The sequence below is a fragment of the Drosophila pseudoobscura genome, chromosome 2, assembly GCF_009870125.1.
Source record: "Drosophila pseudoobscura strain MV-25-SWS-2005 chromosome 2, UCI_Dpse_MV25, whole genome shotgun sequence".
Taxonomy (NCBI): domain Eukaryota; kingdom Metazoa; phylum Arthropoda; class Insecta; order Diptera; family Drosophilidae; genus Drosophila; species Drosophila pseudoobscura.
The window spans coordinates 748,464-767,263 of record NC_046679.1 but is presented as its reverse complement, the minus strand read 5'-3'; the positions used below and the strand labels follow the sequence as shown (position 1 = coordinate 767,263).

Below are 18,800 nucleotides of genomic sequence, written 5' to 3'. Positions count from 1 at the left end.
TACAGCATGTGATTAGCTCTCCCCCTCTCATTCTCTGGCTGACTATATTATTCTGTTAACTGCGTCAATCAGGCAATGATTCAATGATTCAATTGCCGATGGAACGACGACTCGGAAATCGATTGTGTAATTGTTGACTACGCACTGTTTGCAGGAGCTGAAGCAAAAGCAGAGGAAAAGAGAGAAAAAGAGCGCTGAGAGCGCGAAGCTTTGTGTGCGTTTGCTCTCCTCATTGCTACCGCCCAACAGTACTAGTGAGGAGAGGAGTGCCTGCGCTCTAATCTTGCTTTGATCTCGAGATGTGCGCTGCTTTGATTTAAGGTAATCTCAGGTTGAGCAGCTTTGTTTTTTTTCGAGAGAGAGAGCTTGCGCTCGCATTGCATTTTACGGTAAGCTCTGCTCTTCCATGCGCTTGGGTAACTGTTAGTCGACTTGTAGTTTAGCTTTCGTTTTCTGCTCCGATGGCACCGCGAGGACAGCCTACGCTAGCATTCAGTTCGATCTTCTGCTGCCTACTCCTCTGCGTTTGGGTAACAATTAGTCGACTACTAGCTGTAAGCATTTCTCTTCTCTTTTTGCAATTTCGTGCGCATTTGAATGACAACAAATTTATTGGAACAAGCGCATGTTGCTTTTGTAATTGCAACATTTCACAAGCACACAGCAAGAGAGGGAACGGGATAGCGGGAGTGTTGTGTTTGTCGAGTTGCCAACTAGAAATATTCTCTTTGAAATTTGTTTACTTTTATTTTGGCACTCGCTCTCACTCTCTCACTCTTTTCTGTCCCTACGGTGAAGTAATGTTGGACTTTGTCCGATTTACGGTTCGCTGATAACTGTTCTGCACGGACAGTCGCACCAGTTATGATAATGGCGTGAATTCATCGAACGGAGAGGGATCGGGAGCGAGAGAGAGAGAGAGAGAGAACGGCGGCTGATCGCGTTGGTCGTCCCTCAGTTTGGCAGCCGCCTCAAGGTCGCTTTTCTTGTGGGAGCCGTGCAGTCCGATGCGCCGGTCCAATGCGTAATTGTCGATGCATATTTATAGATTCCCGATTTCTTGGCCGTATCTGCGGTGTTGTTCCCACGATTTTGCATAGATAATTCCCCAACCGAACCGGGGTAAATCCAGGGCTATCCAATTAACATTTATTGGCGGATGTTTTCCAGGGAAAATTTGCATTTTTATGGCTCGTCTTGCATAATTTCAGCCATGCCTGGGACGCGTTGCTTTTAATTACCAAAACGAAGCCCGCCCCCTGCACTGGATGTCCTTTGTGTGCTGGCGGTGTCCTTGATTTATCGTACTTGACAGGCTCTTTCTTCGGCAGTCCCTTCCACGCGCAACGCAAACTTTTTAGCCCTAATGGAATTTACACGAGTTCTTAACACTTTCACCAAAAAGATTTCCCCAGCCCCCCCTCGAACCCCCGAGCCACCGAGCCACCGAGCCACCGAGCCGACATCGACAGCAGGCTTAGGACGCCATTTTGTGGCTGGGAGACTAAAAATTAAAACAATAAATTAAGCCTAAAACAAGGGAGGGATTCCAAAGGAGAGAGAGAGAGACAGAAAGAGAGGAGGGGGGGGGGAGAGTCTACTTTCAGGCAATAAAATGTCCTCCTTTATGATTGCCTGACGGACCTGCCATAAAATGAACTCGAAATCCCGAAATTAAAGCGTTGCCCCATCCATCCATCCTTCCATTCGTCCATTCCGGATTCCCCTTTCCTGATTCCATTATGCATGCGACCTTTTCCCAAAGAATTCCATTTGCAGACCGCAGCATAAATATTTCATATGCACATGTTCTTTCTAATCGGGATTATTGATGGGGTTTTCACTCCCGATAGAACCATCCGCTGAACCCTTCCTTCGTTCATTGAAGGGTCCCCCGTCGCCGCCCTCTCCCCGTCCGTTTGATTTTTGTTTCCGTTGCGTGGACATAATTTTGACTCTCTGATTTCTTCCGAGCGATAGCTTGGTCACCTGGTGGCCACCTAATTGAAAAAGTTGAGGTAGTTCCTCCTCCACTACCCCCCCGGCGTCTGACCTTAATTGCCTCGAATCGATTTTCCACCCAATACACACCTGACACGTCCTGCTTCGATGTCTCTTTAATGTGATGGCCGCCTTGGCACCCGCCCCGCACCAGGACAGGCGTTAAATTGTGTTCCGTGCCGTCTTGGGAGCCGAAGGACACACGGACCATGAGATTTATGGCCACACAATTACCAAAAGGCTGTTAGCAGGAGGTCGGATTGGTCCGGGTTGGGGGAACTATTCTGGAAAGGCCAACAAAATGCCAGTCCTTCCATCATCGATAAGCCTTAGTTATCTGGGCACGTACTCTCCTTCCGGATACTCCTTCCGCATCCGAAAGAATCCTTGCTGCTGGCTTAGACTCGTTATTAAAGCCGCCTTAATAATGCGGCTAAGCGATGAAGTTATTCACTCGATTCCTCCGATAAAGCAAACAACAGGCCGGCCTGGCCTGGCCTGGCCTGGGCCCCAATTTATTATGCTAATGTCCGAGTGCTTCAAATCCAATTGCCGTTCCCGTTGCCGATGCTCTTTGGAGAGCGGAAATGTTTGCCAACTTCCGGCGGGGCACTCGGCCGCTCTGACGTCACGATAATTAACTGTGAATGGCGCAACACTTTAACCGGAATCCTTCGGGGATGCGCAGAAGGCCCTTCCGAAGAAAGAACATTTTACACACGTGTAAGCGCGCCATTAAAACTTTTGGGGGAAAAGGAGAGCGAGGGAACCCTCTCTCTTTCTCTCTTAGCCTCCTTCCGGCCTTTCATTGTTCAGGAATTTAATTTTCCACGAAAAAGGGAAAAGGAGCAGGAGCAGACTGCTAGGGATGTTGCTCCTTGAGGCGATTGTGGCAGCCTTTTCGTGGGGGCGAGATTGTCATCGCAGCTGATTCTGTTTTGATGAAGTCGCTTTCGCCCAGCCCCAGCCCCAGCCCCAGTCCCAGCTCCGGCTCCGACTCTGAAACAACATTGCGAATACGCACCGTGTGCCGCGTGTCTTTCTTTGTGTAGCTATTATTTGTATAAATATTTTCATCTCTGCGTTCGCCTGCGACGCTGATGACAAATTCATAGTCACAGCCGAGGAGAGGAGAGCCGAGGGCTGGCTAAATCAACTTGTTTGCATATATATTATTTGTATACCTAGGAGAAGGGACCCTGCTGCTGCCCCTGCTGCTCCTCCTGCACATGTGTGTCGTTAAATGATGTCCTGTGTGCATGAGTGGAAATTGCATTTTGATTGGCTTGCTGCCGCCGCTCATAGGACAGCATCATCCGTGCCACATGACAAAGCTCCCTCCGGGGAGCCCTCTCTGGGGCCCGCTTCGGGTTCCCCTTCGCTCCGTTCCGCTCCGTCTCTGGTTTTTCTGGTTATTGCACATGAAAACCTTTTTATGTTGGACATAAAATTTGCGTGTTGGCTTTTTGGTGGCCAGCAGGACAAGCAGGAACGGAACGTAAACGTTGTAAAATGGATCTGCTTCGTTATCGAATCGGAGATGCATTGGCTCCACTCTACACTCTCCATTCTCCTGCTCCTTCACGAAGCACAGTTCATAATTTGATTGGAAGCCTCTTTAAATGCGCGGCTTTAAAAGTTGATGGAGTGCTCCCTGGCTGTGGGGTTGTGGGGGGTGCGTGGGGATTACCATATTAACATATATCTGCGGCAAATGCCAAGCCAAAGGCACAGGCAAGGCAAGGCAAGGCAAGGCCCTGTGTGATACGCACAATAAAACCCGATAAATCCGCCCGAAAATCACAAAATGTTGGAAACTTGAAGACTTTTTCACACGCAAACTGCGGGGAAAGTGCTGCCGGAGCCACGCACACACGGAGGAGGAGCAGTGGGAGGAGGCCTTTGAGTTGGCTTTTATATAAGCATTAGAATGGGGGCTCCCCTCCCCCACTCCCTCTCTCTCTCGTCACTTCTTCTTCCCATAGTGGAGCCGCGTGCGATGCATATTTGAATAAACGTCAATGTAATTGACACTTAAAGGAGAAATGCGAATGGGGCACAGAGCACAGGGAAAGAGAGTGAGAGGCAGAGGAGTCCTGCCCCCCCCCCAGGAGGAAGTCGATGAACGCGTGTCTCTTCTGTGCTTCCGACCCCCGCCCAAGGGGGGAGGGAGGGAGTGTGTGCGTGAGCGTGTGTTTACCTGTTTATTTCCGCTTCCACCTGCTTCTCGTGCACCGGCCAGCAAATTGCGTAATTTAGCTCTCTGGAAATGTATTTTGTTTTCCCTTCAATAATTTTAAACTCGGTGGCAGGATGGCATCGGCTGGGGCAGGCCATAACCATAAGCATTATTCATGTGGCCAACAACCACCCACCCCCGACCCCCCTCTAACCACTCAATCCACCGCTTGTGGGAGGAGGAGGGGGAATAGATTTCATTCTTTGCTTTGCTCTCCCTTCGTTCCGGTCCCTTCGCTCCTTTGCCTCAATTACGCTTTCCCCCAAGAACACTCTTTTTCGAGGCATATTTTTAGGCACTTTTTCCTCGTGCGCGCTCTCTCTCTCTCTCTCTCTCCCACTTCGGGGGCTATAAATACACGTGCCGCGTAGAATTTAGTCAACGAACTGTGGGACGGAGAGGAGCGGGGCTAGAGGAGATCCACTGCCTCCCCCTCGCCCCCTCTCTTATGATGTGACAATTACGGAAGCACACTTTTTGGGGCTGGCCCTGACATTTCTCGCGGAGGAAAGCCACAATAAAAACCTGAGAAAAAGGCAAATCAATTTCGCCCCCACCCCCCCTTGTTTCCCCCTCCTACTACAAGGCCTATTACAAAATTTATTTGTTTGTTCGCTGAGCTTTTTTTTTATGGCACTTCGATTTAACAGCAACAAAAACGAGGGAGGGAACGGGAAACCATCATATGGTTTGTTGTTCTTGCAAATATTTTGCGTCGCATTTCTGTTTGTCTTTTGCTGCTTTTTTTTCTGTACCACATAAACGTTCTCTCTGCCTCGCACGCTCTCACACACTCTGACACTCTCGCTCCCTCTCTCTCTCTCCCTCTTGCTCTGTGGGGTCCCGTGTCGTGTCGTTGACTGCTGAAAGTGAAAGTTGTGCTCGATTTTCCATGCCATTGCACGAGCCTAAATGTTCTCTCGCTCTCTCTCTCTGTCTCTCAGAGGATTACATAACGAAAAGGAAAGTGAAAACAGCAGCAAAGCGAAGCAGGAACAAAAAAAATTTCGAGTTCAAGGTCCCGCCTAGGCCGCATGCTCAAGAGAAATCGAATGACAAATAAACGGGAGAGAGCGAGGCGAGAGCGCTCTCTTCCACAGAATGAGCCTAAAAGTAGGCCGAAATTGAGTGGAATCCCTGGTCGCGCTCTGCCTGGGACACCGACACCGACGCCCCCTCCCCCTCCCCTTCCCACAAACAAATGCCGCCAGGGGCGTGGGTAACAAGTTCCTGCTTGCACCAGAAACAGCTGAGCGGACGGAGCCGAGTAGGTGGAGGGAGAGCTGACACGTGTACTGTACCGTTAAATGGAGTGAGAGAGCGATTGCAGTTATCTGCCCCGCTCCTGTTCCAGGCTCCGGGCAGAGGCGATAACGGAAAGGTGCGAGTACTCTCTTGAGATTGCGAGGCCTTCCTTTGCTCCTTGCTCTTCCTTTTGTGTTGCGTACTACTTCCTTGCTTTCCCATGGAATCTTTCTTATCGCGCACAAACATTTGGCATTGCATAATTTGAGGCGCAAACAACAGACATACCAGGGGGTGGAGGGGGTGCCGAAAGTTTCCATCGTAATTGCAAATTACGCAAGCGGGGAATGGGGAGGGGAGACGGAAAGGATAGACAGACAGACAGGCGGACGGACGGACATGGACGAAAGACCAAGAAGCAAGTTATCAAAATGGAATGTTCTTTCTTTTTCTGCTGGCATTTCGAGGGCGTCAAACCGTCGGCCCCGCAAAACAGGGAGAGGGAGAGGATAGTAAAGAAGACGAAGAAGAAGAAGGAGAAGGGGAGTAGAGAAACACGCCAACTACGCATAAAACTAAGGAACTCTTTCTCCCCGCTCCGCGCACAGAAGTTGACACAAGCCGCCGTCGGAGACAATAAACAATATAAACAGGAGGGCCAGAGGGAGAGAGCGATAGAGTGAGGGAACGGGGAACGCGGGGAATGAATGAGCAATGGTAATCGAAGGCATTTATTGTCTGTAAACAAGCAAGAAGAGAGCGCGGAGAGAGAGAGAGAGAGCATCACATGATGGGAGTCGATGAGCTTCCAAGGTAAACGGAACCTTGGCAGGAGCTCTCCTCTCTTTCGGACTGCCGCCTACGTGCGCTGGAGCAATGCCAAGGCCCGCCCGAGATCTTTTACAGAGAGAAGATCATCGGAAGAGCACCAGCAGCACCAGCAGCAGCGACAGAGCGTGAAAATAAAGAAATTCCGCGCTATCAAGCTATTTTTATTAATGATAATTTTCAGGCGACAAACCGCATAAATCTTTGGACTTTTTCTTTCATTAATTCTTTTATTTATTCGCTTCTGCCACTTGCAACATGTGACCTGCCGTACAGCGGGAGGGCGGCGGGGACTGGACTCCCACGCTTTCGCCTTAAATCTAATATTATTTTTTAATAATCTCTCGCCTTCTGCTTGTGTTTGTCACCGAAGCCCCTTCCATTCCATTCCATTCCATGCCGTTCCGTTTCGTCCGTGGAATGGCTACCCTTCAACGGGGTAGGCTCAGCGCGACAGCCCACTCCCTCTCGCCTGCTTTCTACAGGGTATCCACAGGGCGACTACTCTCGCTCTTCTCGCCTTGCCGGCGGTGGCTGATCGCGAGTCACATGAATTTCGTCGCAGTCTCTGGACTGATGCCGAGACGTGGAAACCCATTTTCAGTTTCATCTGGATTTTCTCATGCGGCGAGCGCGCGGAAGGGTGGAAGGAGCGCTGGCAGCGCTGGCAGCGCGTGGCATCAAAAAAGAACTGTATTTTGGTCACATGCAGAACTACGAACTACGAGAGGGCTGCCACGACGAATGGGGCAGAATAGGAATCACGTGGGTTGCTTCCACTCGCAGTGCCGCCCCCGCACGGGCTATGGAGAGAGAGAAGGAAAGCGAGATAGAGTGTGGAGAGAGAGTGGAGGCCGACCCCCGCTCATTGTCTCGACAATACACATGTTCTTGAGTGACTTTTGATGGATGCCACGCCTCGGCCACATCCTGCAGGAGGAGGGTTCTGCCACATTCGATTCCCTTTTTTTATTTGATTTTTCTTCCTGGGTTTTCCTTTTTTTGGGACGACCTTTTTTCCTTTTTTGGATGCTGATGCTGTTTTCATCTTCTTATCAATTTGCGGGAAAGTTTATTAATTTCCCGGGCCCCCTCCGCAATGTGGGGCATAAATCAGGGTCTGGAATGTCCGGGAGGGAGTCCCACGGAAGTTCCTGCCGGCAGCGGCTCGAAACTTTGGTTTTATTGTAGTTTCGATCCGAGGCAGCACTCCCACATTCGGACTCCGATGGCCATTGGCCATTGCGTGTCGGTTGGCCATTATTCGTGGACTTCTTTCCGTGCCCCAGACATTGTTTGGACAGCGCATAACACAAATTTAATATTAATTCGCGGGTCACTGCCGCCCACAGCCCCCAGCCCACAGCCCCCAGGCCCCAGCCCTGGAACCAGGGAACAGGGGAGGGAGAATGGGCCAATCAATGGGCCACGACGTGGCTGACTGCATGGCTAACTAACAGAATGAATAAGCGAACGAATGGACTGAATGACTGAATGGCTTTCCTTTGATGACTCTTTTTTTTTTTTGTCGGGGCCTCCACTGATGGACTCCATTTCCTCCACTCAATTGTGGCACATCTCGGTGTCGGCCATCAATCATGGCCCTGCCGAAAATTGTTTAGAATAAATGTTATTTTAACTTATGATTGTTATTGTTGCTGTTGCGTGTCAGCTGTCTTGAATGTTGCTTGTTATTTTAATTAAGCGTTTCATTATGTCACTAATTTGTTGGAATTAAACCAAAAAACAGAAAACAGAAAACAGAAAACAACAAAGAATGCAAGGCGAGAACACATGACAAACAATCGGAACACAAAAAGCTTTAAATTTAAATTTGTTTTTATAAGCAATTATTAGATGATATTATCGTCATCATCAGGCGGATAGACGGACGGATGGACACATGGACAGATGGACAGCCGTCTGCGAATGTGTGTGTGGATGTGTGACCCCCACCACACATACATATCAATCTTCCGTTACGGAGTGTTGCCGGTTCTGTTTTGGCTTGGCAAATGTTGAATGATAATTGTTAGTTTTTGCCACTTCTGCTGTGCTCACACACTCATCCATTCACTCGGATACAGATACTTACACTCTGTATCTGTATCTGTATCTGTATCTGTATCTCTGTCTGTGTCTGTATCTCTGTTATAACTCATCCGTTGGCATTCAGTGATTGCCCGTTCTCCGCACTTTTTTGTGGCTTGCTTTTGTACCTTTTGTTGGCTTTATTGCTCGGCATTTAGATAAACACTCGGAGCACACACACACACAGACAAAGAGAGAGAAAGATACAGATACATTTGCAGAGGGAGCTGGGCCGCAGGAGGCTCCCGATTCCGGCCTGTCTGTTGGCTGAGGGCACACACAAAAAGTGATATATAATAGCCAGGGTAAACGATAGCCTACCCTCCCCCCGCACGCCCCACTTGGGCCGCCACCCCCACCCCCCGCGCCCGCCGAGAGTTGTCAACACTTGAGTGGCATGTTGGTCGAGTCCTTCGTCCTTCTGTTGCTGCTGTCACTGAAAAAAGCCCTGAGATTATCACAAAGGATAAATCAATATTTCTCGAACAAAGATTTGGCCTTTGATTCCGACGGCTACTGGTAGCACACGGGGATTATCCTAATCCCCATTACGCCCTTCCTTTCTGGTCGATTTGCGTTCGTTTTTTGCTTGATAGCTTATCGATAAGTATCGATGTAACGATAATTAGGAGACCAATGCCCCACCCTGTATGTGGCAGCCCCTTTGCTGTGTTCTGCCACGCCCCACGAATTCGGAGGGGGGGACAAACACCTGTTCGGCCCAGACACTTTGAGCTACACATATTCCGCCGATTGATCATTTATCGCATCGTTTATCTGTCGTTTGTATCGTCATCACATTCCGTGGGGGGTTCCCCCCCTCTAATCGTGGGAGCAGCTTGTGCCTCTAATTCTCCATCTGCTCCCTCTCCCTTCCCACCTTTGAGTGCCTCGTCATTCTCCCTATTGCCGTTGTTGTTCTCTTTCTTTCTTTCTCTCCCTTTTTTGTGTGGCTTTTGCCTGTCGTTGGCAGAAAGAAACAAAAAACTTGATTTGATTTCAGCCGTCTGCCGCTTGCCTGCCTGCTCCCTCTCTCTCTCTCCCTTTCTCTGTCTGTGTTCTTCCTACTCTCCCTCTGCCTCCCGTATGTGTTGCTGCCTTATCATATGTTCCATTGCCTGTGCATTGCCAAATCTCTTCTTTTTTTCTTGTATTTTGCGGATTTTTATTCATTTTCGTGTTTTACTTTTTGCAAAGTGCTCGACGCCGCCTGGCCCCGTGGAAACCAGTTTCACCAGATGCCGGCCGGCACATACACTCACACATGCATGTACCTACATATGTGCAAATAAAAGCACACATTCAGGTCTGCCGCCTGCTCGCTCCCACCCCGTCCCATTCTCACTCCATTCCACTCCATTCCTCACGCGATCGTAAAGCTGCTCAACTCTTTGGGTCGCTCTCGCTCTCTCCAACGCGCTCTCTTAATTGCTCTCTCTTTTGCAGCTGGAGTAGTTTATGCTTCTACTGGCACGTAACACCAGACAGAGTTAACCGGGTTTTCTGCGGAATTCCAAATGCGTTCGCACCTGTCTGTCCCCACCTCTGCACTGTTGTTGTGTATTTGTGTATCTGTTAGATGACGCGACGCCGTGAGTGGGTCTGTCTGTGTCTGCGCTGTTGCCCCTTTCGGTTTCACGAATACTATCGAGCATATTTCGCAAATTGTTTGGAGAATTACGTGTCAACGGGGGGGTCTGCAATGGCAGCGGAACTTATGAAATAATTCTCCAGCCTCAAGTAAATGCCTTACATGGCGCACAGTACAGTAGGGGAGGGGCCGGTAGACATTTGCCCCGATTTGTAACTGCGCAAATGATTTTCTCATTCCATCGATTTTCAGTAGTATACAATGTACACTCTCGATATGGCTATGGCTATGGCTATGAATTTGGTTGTGGGCAGATATCTGGGCATCATCTGTCTTGCTGTCAAGCGAGCCAAGCGATTCGATCTACAAGCGATTGTCTGCCAAGAGAGCGAGAGAGAGAGAGAACTCGAGCTTTCCACTCAGAGAGAGCAAGTGCAGGCTGCACTTAAGAAAGATGGGGAGAGAGAGAGAGAGGGAGCGCGCCCAAGTTGTATTTATAGTAATTCGAACTTTAGTTCCCTTTCCGATAAGGAAGAACTTTCCATTCCACCATTCCCCCAGTCAATATCATATTCCTGTGTCACCGTTCTTGAGTCATTCTTAGGAGTGGGTGTGTGTGTGTGTGTGTGTGTGTGTGTGTGGAGTAGTATGCTACCGTTTAGGAACACAAACGATTTGGGGGCTTGTCTGGTGACGATTGAGCATGATGCGGCAGTTTGCGATCTTTGCGAGGGGTGGGGGAGATCCCGCTGATAATTGAAATTGCACATAATACCCGTACTCGTACTGGTACGCCAACCTCTGTCTCGGAAGGCGAGTACTATATAGTAGACCGGTTTATCTGTACGCCCTGCAATCATCGGCCCGATTTATTTGGGTCATATACTACATATTCTCGGGTCTCCTTCCCCTTTCCCTTGCCCTTTTCGTGGCTCTGGAGCGTGCATTTTAATGTGATTGAAGTCCGACGACAGTTGATTTGTCTGGTGGTCTTGTGGTCCGGAGAGACGGGGAATTGCAGCAGCATTTCAGCGTCAGCGTCAGTCTGCGGTGGCAGGCACTCTCCCGTGGCAGCAGCCACAAATAGCATCCATCGAAAAAGGGGTGAAAAATTCCTTCCAGCGAAGAAGATGTCTTCTGGTTTTCCTTAGCTTCTTTTCGTTTATTTGTTTTGTTTGCTTTTGGCACACTTTGTGTTTATTTTTACTTGATTTTTCCGCGAATGTTTTGCGGGCTCTGGGACACGGGAAATGCCAAGCGATGACAGGAGGCCATAACTGGACTGCGATGATCTTGTCCAGAAATTCGAAATGAATAATATTCGACTCGTCGATATTGTTGTAGAATCATTAAAGAGCCGCTAATGGATCGATTCTGAATGGAAAAGGGAATTTCAGTTTCATTTTTGTTTTTGTTTCTATTTTAAGCATTTCTGGGATTACTTTTATCACAATTTTCGGTAGCATCTCGCCAGATACTGCCCCGATACTGCTCTGCTCCGTTCTTGTCGGTTCGGTGCGGATTTTTGCATATTCTCTCAAGCATTTTGGCCATTAAATGGCACCACCCTGCCTGCCTCCGTTTATTTATTGTTCATTTTCGCTGTGTAGCAAACATTCTTTCCCCCGAATATAATTCGAATTTATTTCTGTCGACACGGGAGCCAGAAACTGCATAAAGATTTGGAATTTATTTCCATTCTATTCTGTTTGTCGTGCTTTCCACCTTTGTTTGAGATGGTTTGGGGCCTGTATTGTGCCTCTGGAAGATTCTGACATTTTTGAGTGGCGAATGGGTGGGGTGGGGTGGGGGAATCGCCTCCAGCTCATGACGAAGCATTTAACGAAGAGGCTCGTGAGATTTCATCAGAAAGTTGTGTAAATTGTGTTGCAGTTGAAAGAAACACACACACACACACACCTATACACATATACAGTTTTATTTCGTTTCCAAGGCGAACCGTAAAAGTGCTCTCGTGCCGTCGAGCCTTGTATCTATTCACTCTCTCACTCGCTCTCTCTTATTTCCCTCGTTCGTCCTGCCAGCCTATTGCGTCCTTGGTTGTGTGGCTGTATCTGTGTGCTGTGTGTTTGTGTCCCTTTTTATGCCCATCACGCAATGGCTCTAGTTTTATGACGAAATTAGCGAATGTCGTCCCACTGGCAGGTCTCATATATTTGTGAAATTTGAAATAAAGACCAGACCGCACCCCCTACATCGAAACGGGAAATTGGAAAAGCAATGGAGATGAATATGAATGGATCTCCTTTGCTTTCCTTCTCATTTTTTATGGGGGATTCCACTCCGATGGCATACTCTCAGGCGCCTCTGTGGTATCTCCTCTGGACGGACGGGAACAGCACGGCAAGCAGTGCACGTCGCTCCATTCCCATTATCGGGCTATCAGCTGTGGGCCTGCAGGGTTCAACGTTTACCGCTTGCCAGATTAGAGGCCTACGTACCTACTCGCCGCTGCTTTCAATCTCACTCACACTCGCACTCGCACTCGCACTCGCACTTGAGTTTTAGTGGCCTCTTCCGGCTGTCGAAGAGAGACAGCACAGAGAGGAAGAGCCAGCTGATGGAGAAAAACCAGAGCGGAACGGTGCGGAGCACACATTTGTTTGGCATAAAAACAATAATAAATAGCAAACGTTGTGTGAGATGGCAAACGTTTCGCACTCGAGCGATGAGTCAAGCGCTGCATAGGCACTCAAAGAGAGTGCGCCGGCGCCGCTCTCCTGCGCTACACTCTCTTTTTGCTGGCGTTCTCCCGCGACGCTTTGGGGCTGGCTGCGGCCTGCGGCCTGCGCTGGCGTTTCACTCAATAGCACAGCCCCCGACAATTTCCTTCGACACTGTTGTTAAACTTCGTCCACCCTGTTATCTATGTTAAGGTATTCCAGTAGCATGTTATACCAAGTGTCGGCTGCGCAGTCAAGAATCGGCGGCAGCACTCTCCAAACATGCCACTCAAGCCCTCGACAGCGACAGCGACAGCGACTGCGGCACGGCACTCTCTCTTAAAAACTTAAATACAAAAAATGTTTCCACTCATTCTTCTCTGGGTCTTCGAAAGCAAAAGCTAAGCAAAGCAGCGCTCCGCAGCGCCAGCACAGCACCCGAGCAAACACTTTTCGTGCACTTCTCTCCAACAACACAAACACTCTCGAGCAGAGCAGAACCTGGACGCTGCCACGGAACTGTGTGTGCGCTGAGTGTGGTGTGTGCTAAAAACTATTAACTAAACTCTGCTGCTGCTCTCTGCTCTATCTCCCCCTCCACTCACTCCGGGCTGCCGTGTCGCCGTGTCGTGCTTAAAAACAATCGTCGATTGACGTTTGTGTTTTTTACTTCGCCAGCTACGGTCGGAATCGGTTGAATCGCAACGGATCGGATCGGAACGGGATCAGATCGAAAACAAATTCGAAGCGCGAGTCCCTCCCCCCTCATACTTATACTCGACTGGTGCAAAAAATATAAAAGTCAATAATAACGCAAGAAGCATTCGAGAATAACTGTAAATATTGAAAATAGTAAACGGAACGGGAGAAATGCAAAGTTAATTAAAGGAAATTTCGAGAGAGAGAGTTTCGATCAAAGGTAAAGATCCGCTAGGAAATTTCAACTGGCGAAAAAGTTAATAAATTACATAAAATATCAAGAGCAAAGGCGTTCCAATTTTGTATTTTGTGATGTGAATATCGTGGAATAAAACAAATTCTAAAACCAAGAAACAAAAATTAAACAAATTGCCATAGAGAAAAACAAAAAAAAAATGACAAAAATAAACTTTATTATGCGTGGAATGACACACAAACACACACACAAACACACTCGTGCAGATAATATATAGCTTAAAGTATATATAATTCCTATTTTAATCAGCCTGCTATTATGTGTGTGTCTGTGTGAGTGTGTGTGTGTGGAGGAGATTATCAAAATCAGCAACGATCTGCTATGCTCTGATCTCTGGTCCGTCCATGTCCAGATCCAGATCCGCGTTCAGGTTCATATTGGAAATGTGTATGCAAACGTTTGTTACCCTCGGTCTAAAAGCCGCTTCAGAACGATCTTAATGCGCGTTTTAGAATTTAATCCAACGAAAGTGGGGAGAAAGGAAGAAGAGTCGAAAGTTTTACACAACACTCGATCCTAACCTGCAATTGCGATTGCATTCTGCGTGCATTCGCTGCTGCTGCCGCTGCTGCCGCTGCCTCAGCCGCTGCTCTGCTCTACCGTTGTCCAAAAATGCTCTCTCCGCCTGGTAGGCCTCACTCTGCCCCTCTCTCAATCACTCTCTCCGCTCCACGGAACAGGCAGCTCTGTGTGTTTTGTCTTTCTTCTTCGTTTCTTGTTCTTTTACGGGGCAGCAGCCGCATTGCATTTGCAAATTTGCATTACATAAAATTGCTGAGCGAGCGCTGGCATTTGTTTATGCCAGAATATAGAAATTAATTAAAGGTAAAGTGTGCGTTTAATTGCGAGTGCAACGCAACTGTGGAGAGGTCTGTCTGGCCCCCGATTTCCCCCGTGTCCAGTGTTTGTTCCGTGTCAGTGTTTGTTGTGCATCCCCCTCCCCGCTCGCCCGGGGGGCCAACCAATTGATTACACAACTCCCCGAGTAAACATATTCTCCTCAATTTCTGTCGGTTGTGCGCTCTTTTGATCTGCTTAATTCAGGGTCCATTGTGCCTGCCAGCCCCCTCCCTCCCCTACTGCTATCCACTATACGCTACTGGCTTTTTTTCGTTCATTCAATTTGCTACACACACAGGGACAGCGACACACACACCAGACTCTTCTGACAGAGCGCAATTACTGCTATTTTACGCTGCGTTGGTCCATGCGTCGGAAGAGGGGAGGGGTGGCGGGAGCAGCGGATCCACTATAGGCGTGTACACGTTATTTCTCTGCAATTGAAATCAGCGGAAGAGGAGAAAAAAGAACACACAGCCTCTCCTCTGCTTATGTCTCTCTGTCTCTGTCTCTGTCTCTGACTGTTTGTTGTCGTCTGCTTGCTTGTTTTGTTCCTCGCTCTCTCTCTGTCTGTATAGGCGCTGATTCTGTATCTCTGTCGCTGCTCTGCTCTGTTATGCTCCTCTCTCTGTTCTTTTTTGCCTCTGCCTTCGACGCAATTTGTTACACAATAAGAAATTGTTGCTTTAATTTACATAGCATCCCGCACCCCCTTGCGACTGCACTCCTCTCATTTCAAAGATCTATTTGCATGGCCGATGCATTACTAATGTGCTCTTAAATGTTTTACTGTCATTCCACTCCTCTCTCCCATTTGCTTGTACTTAAACTTCGTTTAGTTGCGCTCTTCGCACACGGTAATTAATTTGTGCATTTGCACACACACACACACAGAGAGTGTGTGAGAGAGAGGGAGAGCTGTGCTGGGCTGTTTCCAAGCCAAAAGCGCGAGCAGGAAGGCGCATACATCAGGCGATCGAACAGCGCTGCTGCTGCCGCTGCTGCTGCTGACGCTGACGCTGACTCCGCACTTCAGCTTTGACGCGGCTCAGGGCGAATCGCGACTGGGGGCCCACAGTTCAAAAGCTCTGGGGATCGATAGTGCGATAGTCCCGTTATCACTTATCAGCCTCTGGTGGGTGCACTTCTCAAACACTTCATTCCCACTCCACTGTCCGCCCCACTCTGCTCCCCACTCCGCTCGAGTGGATGCCTAATTACGATGACGTGATGTAAGCCTTTTCGGAGCAGCCCTGGAACGGAACGGTGTCTGGTTCTAACTGGTTGCAGCAGGCACAAGCCGCAGTCGGCCAACAATTGGCGATCCCGTCCCCCGCCACAACAAAAGAAGATGAAGCAATTATCTAGATGTATCTGCTATTGTGTTCTGCATCTGTGTGTATGTGTATCTGTGTGTTCTGTGTCAGGTGGGTGTGTCCAGATCCATCGATTCTGCCCCCGCCCACCACTCTTTCCGGGTTGCGCAACAACTCCCGGAATGACATTGGGAACCCACTAAAGTGGGCTGGGCTATCTATCTATCTAGATTGAAAAACCCTCACTTCACTTCACTTCAATGTCGCACATGACTTCGCACCTCCGCGAAGAATCCCGCCCCCAGGGTGCCCCTGAATTGTGGCTCTGGTACTCTGGACTTCTGGTATTTCACCAGAGAGACGAGCCCCCAAAAAAAAACGTCGACTCCGACTGCCGTCTGGGGCTGGGGCTTTGTGTCTCAAATCTCAAATTATAAATAATATTCCGTTGTTTTGTTGTTTTGTCGCTGGTTATATTCCGCCTCATCATGTCCAGCACTTGAGGCCGCCGACGCACAAATATAGATCGATCGAGTGTTTTCCGTAATGTTCAGTCGTCAGTCGTTCAGTCGTACAGCCGCTCAGCTGTGAATATCGTGTGATGATGATGTGGTGGTGCTGGCCGGCGCCTTTATCACGATCAGTACGGGCTGTCGGGTCGGGGCATTCCACGATGATTTCACGGGGGCCCCACGGGGGCTTCACGCGTCTAACGTTTGATACTCACCCGCTCCATGCATGCACACCTCACGACCATTAGCCCAGAGGTTGGGGCAGGGGCAGGGGCAGAGGCAGCTGCCTTAGTCGGCCGATCATGAAGGCGAGCGCACTATCTTATCAAAGACAGGCAACAAAAAACATTTGCAAAACAATCAAATTTGGCCGAGAGACGCCGAGAAGAGTGTCCGTGTTGCTGTGCTCTGTCCTCTCTCCCTCTCTCTTTAGAGATTACTGACATTCGGAGGGGCAGGCGCCTTATCAATGTGGGTGGGGTGGAATGGGGGATTGCTAGGGTTCAGCCTTCAGCTCTTGTGCTATTGCCTTGTGAGACATCGGACACACCCACCTTCCGTGCGAGCAGTGCCTTTCCGATCGCTATCTATCACGGCTGCCCGGCGAGTGCTCCCCGAACGCGTCGCTTCTGATTCCGAGTGTCTGGATAAGTGATAAGAGGTGAACGCTGGATGCGTGGAATCCATGCTCTCGATCGATTGGATGGTGGTGTGGGGGTGACCCCGAAACCGGGTGCCTTGGCGGGGCTTATCGGCAGAGGAAAATTTTCCAATGCTCCAGCGGTTGTGAAATTTAGTAATGGGAAGCCAGGCAGACCAGGCCAGACCAGACCCCGCCCGCCGTGTCCATCGTTAACTAGTTAATCAGTTGACTTAAGGAGGTGCAGGGGAGACCTTAGTTAGGCAACACATCCGACCCTCCAGGGTGCGGTGGGGGTGGGGGTGTGGGTGGCTCAATTCGGCTCGTTGGAGGGGGCGGGAGGGAGACCTAGTGTTAATTTCTAAGTCTGCTAATTGCTAATTACTAACCAGAGAACGAGTGCGAGGCAGCTGCCACACAGTAGCAGCTGCTGCCACACGCGACTGTGATTGTGTGATTCTGTGTGTGCTCTGTGTGCTCACTGCACAGATACTTTGTTGGAAGATACATTGTGAAGCACATACATTTCCGAGATACGAAAATATCTGCCCCGACTGTATCGCGCGCTTTTCTCGGTGCCTGTGGGTGTAACAAACGAGTGCAAACGCGAAAAGAAAACCAAATGAACAAAAAGAACGCAAAAGAACCGACATATCGCATACCCTATAAGTATATAAATCATTTCGAAACGCGCTTCGATTCGTCATTCTTGCAGTAATCTTGAGAACAAACATGAGATTTACTCACTCGCTCAGCAAACGGCGGCAAGTGAGCAAAAGGAACAACAACAACAACAACAACAACAACAACAACACCAACAAGCATCATCTGACATCGATAAAAACAACAAAAACAACACCACAGAAACAGCAACAACAACAGCATCAGAGGAAGAAACATCAAACTGCGAAACAGCTAAGAAAATCGAAGCTCCAATAGAGCTTGAGGAGAAGCCCCAATCGATTCCGATACCGATTTCGATTGTGAGCGAGGAATCGGCGACGGAAATCAACAACAATCCAGAGCCAGATCCAGAGCCAGAGCTGTTGGCAGCAAAGAAAACTCCAATTCCAGCCGAAATTTCTGCTGCTGCTGCTGCAACCAACCCACCAACAGCAACAACAACAACAACAACAACTGAAACAGCAACACCACTCACCAACCAACAACAACAACAACTGCAGGCAGAAGAACTCCACATCAAGCGAGAGAACCACTCGCCGGGTCCCCGCACCATCACATCACAGCTGATCAGCAACAACAACAACAGCAACTGCGGCGGCAGCCTGCGGATCGAGGAGAAGCGCCCCAAGTCGGTGACTGCTTCGGTGTTCCGGCCCAGTCCGGCGCCACCTCTCACCCCACCAGCCATATCCATATCCCCAGCAGCAGGTGGAGGGGCAGGGTTCAAGAAAACAGCAGAGCCCACTCTGCCGCCGACAACAACTGCAACGGCAGCGATTCTCTCGTCGAGCAATCAGCAGCAGCCACAGCAGCAGAACCTGCAAGCGACTCAAGATATGAGTAAGGGATTCCTATCATTCGCTGACGATGGACGAGGCCTAACAAGTGAGTATCCCAGCGACACACCCGTCGCAAGTTAAACCACTCTGCTAATCCACTTTTTAAATGTATTTAGAACGAACTCAATTCGGTTGGGGATCATCCGGCTGATACGCTGATACGCTGATACGCTGATAGCAAGATAAGCGGAAGGGTAGAAAGCATTGCATGAAGTACGAGTACACATCCATCAAATGCATCAGGTGCAGTGCTGCGTTCAAGGCTAAAGAGTCAACGTATCGCCGCTCACCAGCACTCACCAACACTCATTGACGTTCACCAACACTTGCACGCA

At 49.2% G+C, this 18,800-nt stretch overlaps 1 protein-coding gene across 2 annotated transcripts in view; it reads left to right on the top strand.

Annotated features, from left to right (window-relative positions):
* The window catches only part of sima (HIF-1 transcription factor component sima), a 64,354-nt gene that overhangs the window by 26,289 nt on the left and 19,265 nt on the right, over nucleotides 1-18,800 (top strand). For both annotated transcript variants that reach the window (XM_001357610.4, XM_015183262.2), the window contains exon 8: nucleotides 17,658-18,511. In XM_001357610.4, coding sequence (XP_001357647.4) covers nucleotides 17,658-18,511 — 854 coding nt within the window. The remainder of the gene's footprint in view (nucleotides 1-17,657; nucleotides 18,512-18,800) is intronic.